General features: G+C 33.8%; 1 protein-coding gene across 1 annotated transcript; it reads left to right on the forward strand.

Annotated features, from left to right (window-relative positions):
- Positions 1-1,314: 1,314 nt before the first annotated feature.
- LOC104393212 (protein PXR1-like) lies at positions 1,315-1,419 on the forward strand (the record flags this gene model as incomplete). The annotated part of the gene is made up of 1 exon (XM_010002693.1): positions 1,315-1,419. A coding segment is annotated over one exon (105 nt), but the record flags the coding sequence as incomplete, so codon positions are not given.
- Positions 1,420-1,841: the final 422 nt, after the last annotated feature.

The raw sequence follows: 1,841 nt of genomic DNA on the forward strand, positions 1-1,841 counted from the left end.
CCAGCACCAGCCCAGCTGGACTGCACTGTTTCCAGGTGGAAGAGAAAGGAGAAATGTCCATGTCTGTGTAAATATATCAGATAAAACCCCAGTCAGAAGTTTCACAATCAGCCCCAAATGTCATGTGGACACGAGAGAAAAACACCCCAGGAGGAGATAACAGCTCACCAGGTTAGATGAAGTTCTGCTTCCAGCACATTCTATCCCTAAAACCCTCCAGCTCTTCCCTTCAGAATTGTTTTCCAGCTTTGGGGTGCTAAGGGTGCAAGAACCTTCTTGCTCTCACCTTTCAATACTGCCTGACTGCTGCCACCCTCAGTTCCCAGCCCTCTCCAGTAACTTCCAGTGAGTTCCTGGGTTGGAAGGGCAGGGAAAGACCTTTCTCCAAACCATTCATAGCAGATGGAGACCCTCACAGAACATCATCAAACTCCCCTGGTTAATGTTTCATCCCATCCTCATCTGGCAGAAGTCACCCTTTTTTTGTTTTTAATTTATTTTTTAAAATGTATTTTTATTTGATTTTTTTCCCCACCATTTACATAATAAACCTCCTTTCTACTATGAAATAATGTCACTTTCAAACCCATTTCTTTTGTATGATTTATTAAGAAAGCCCATCAGTCTCACCAAGCTAATTATCATAAGCAAATGACTTGTCATAAAATTAATGTACCTAGGGAAAAAAAAAAGTTAATAGTTATTATTTAAATTCTTGATTCTTCCTTCTTTGCCCATAATTACTTCCAGATCTGGGAGTGAATGAGATGAATATGGAAAAGGGAAAATGGATTTGTTTCCTACACACATAAACCTTTTATCCTGCAGGTTTTATTTTAAGATAAAGGCTGCAGGAGATTGATTTTTATTATTCTTATTTATATTTTTTAATTAAAGGTGTCTCTTGTTTAGCTGGACATTTAGAGACCCCACCAAAAGAATTGTGTCTTTTGGTAAACTAATAAATTGGTTGGAAAGAAGCCCTTTGAGCAAAGAATAATGAGGGAGATACTAAAAATGTTGTGGCCAGGAAGGGTCTTGGAAATGTTTGGGGTCAGTTTTATGAGAAGTTATTTTGTAGCTGTCAGGAAATGAGATAAAGGAACCAGGAGTGGGTATTTCCAGCTAAGGTGTTCTGATTGCTGCTCTGCTCTGCAGGAAAAGGGGGGAAAGGGAAAGGAAAGGAAAAAAGAAAAGGGGACAAAAAGAAAAAAGAAAGAAAAAAAGAGAAGGAAAGAAAAGGGAGAAGAAAAAAAGAAAAAGAAAAAAGAAAAAAAGAAAAGAAAAAAACGAAAAAAAAAACAGAAGAAAAAAAAGGAAATAAAAGAAAAAAAGAAAGAAAAAGAAAAAAGAAAAAAACAAAAAAAACAAAAGGAAAAGAAAAGAAAAGAAAGAAAAGAAAAGAAAAGAAAAGAAAAGAAAAGAAAAGAAAAGAAAAGAAAAGAAAAGAAAAGAAGCAAAGAAAAAAAGAAATAAAATAATAAATAAATAAAAACAAAAGAAAAAAGGAAAAAATAAAAGAAAAATAAAAGGAAAAGCAAAAAATGAAAATGAAAAGGAAAAAAATAAAAGGAAAAGGAAAAGAAAAAATAAAAGGAAAGGGGAAGGGAAGGGAAGGGAAAAGGAAAGGGAAAGGAAAGAAAAAAGAAAAGAAAACAAAGAAAAAAAGGAAATAAAAATAAATAAATAAATGAAAACAAAAGAAAAAAGGAAAAAATGACAGAAAAATAAAAGGGAAAGAAAAAATGAAAAGGAAAAGGAAAAAAATAAAAGGAAAAGAAAAAATAAAAGGAAAAGGAAAAGGAAAGGGGAAGGGGAAGGGGGAGGGAAGGGAAGGGAAG

This window comes from Chaetura pelagica, unplaced genomic scaffold (assembly GCF_000747805.2).
Source record: "Chaetura pelagica isolate M959 unplaced genomic scaffold, ChaPel_1.0 scaffold91, whole genome shotgun sequence".
Taxonomy (NCBI): Eukaryota; Metazoa; Chordata; class Aves; order Apodiformes; family Apodidae; genus Chaetura; species Chaetura pelagica.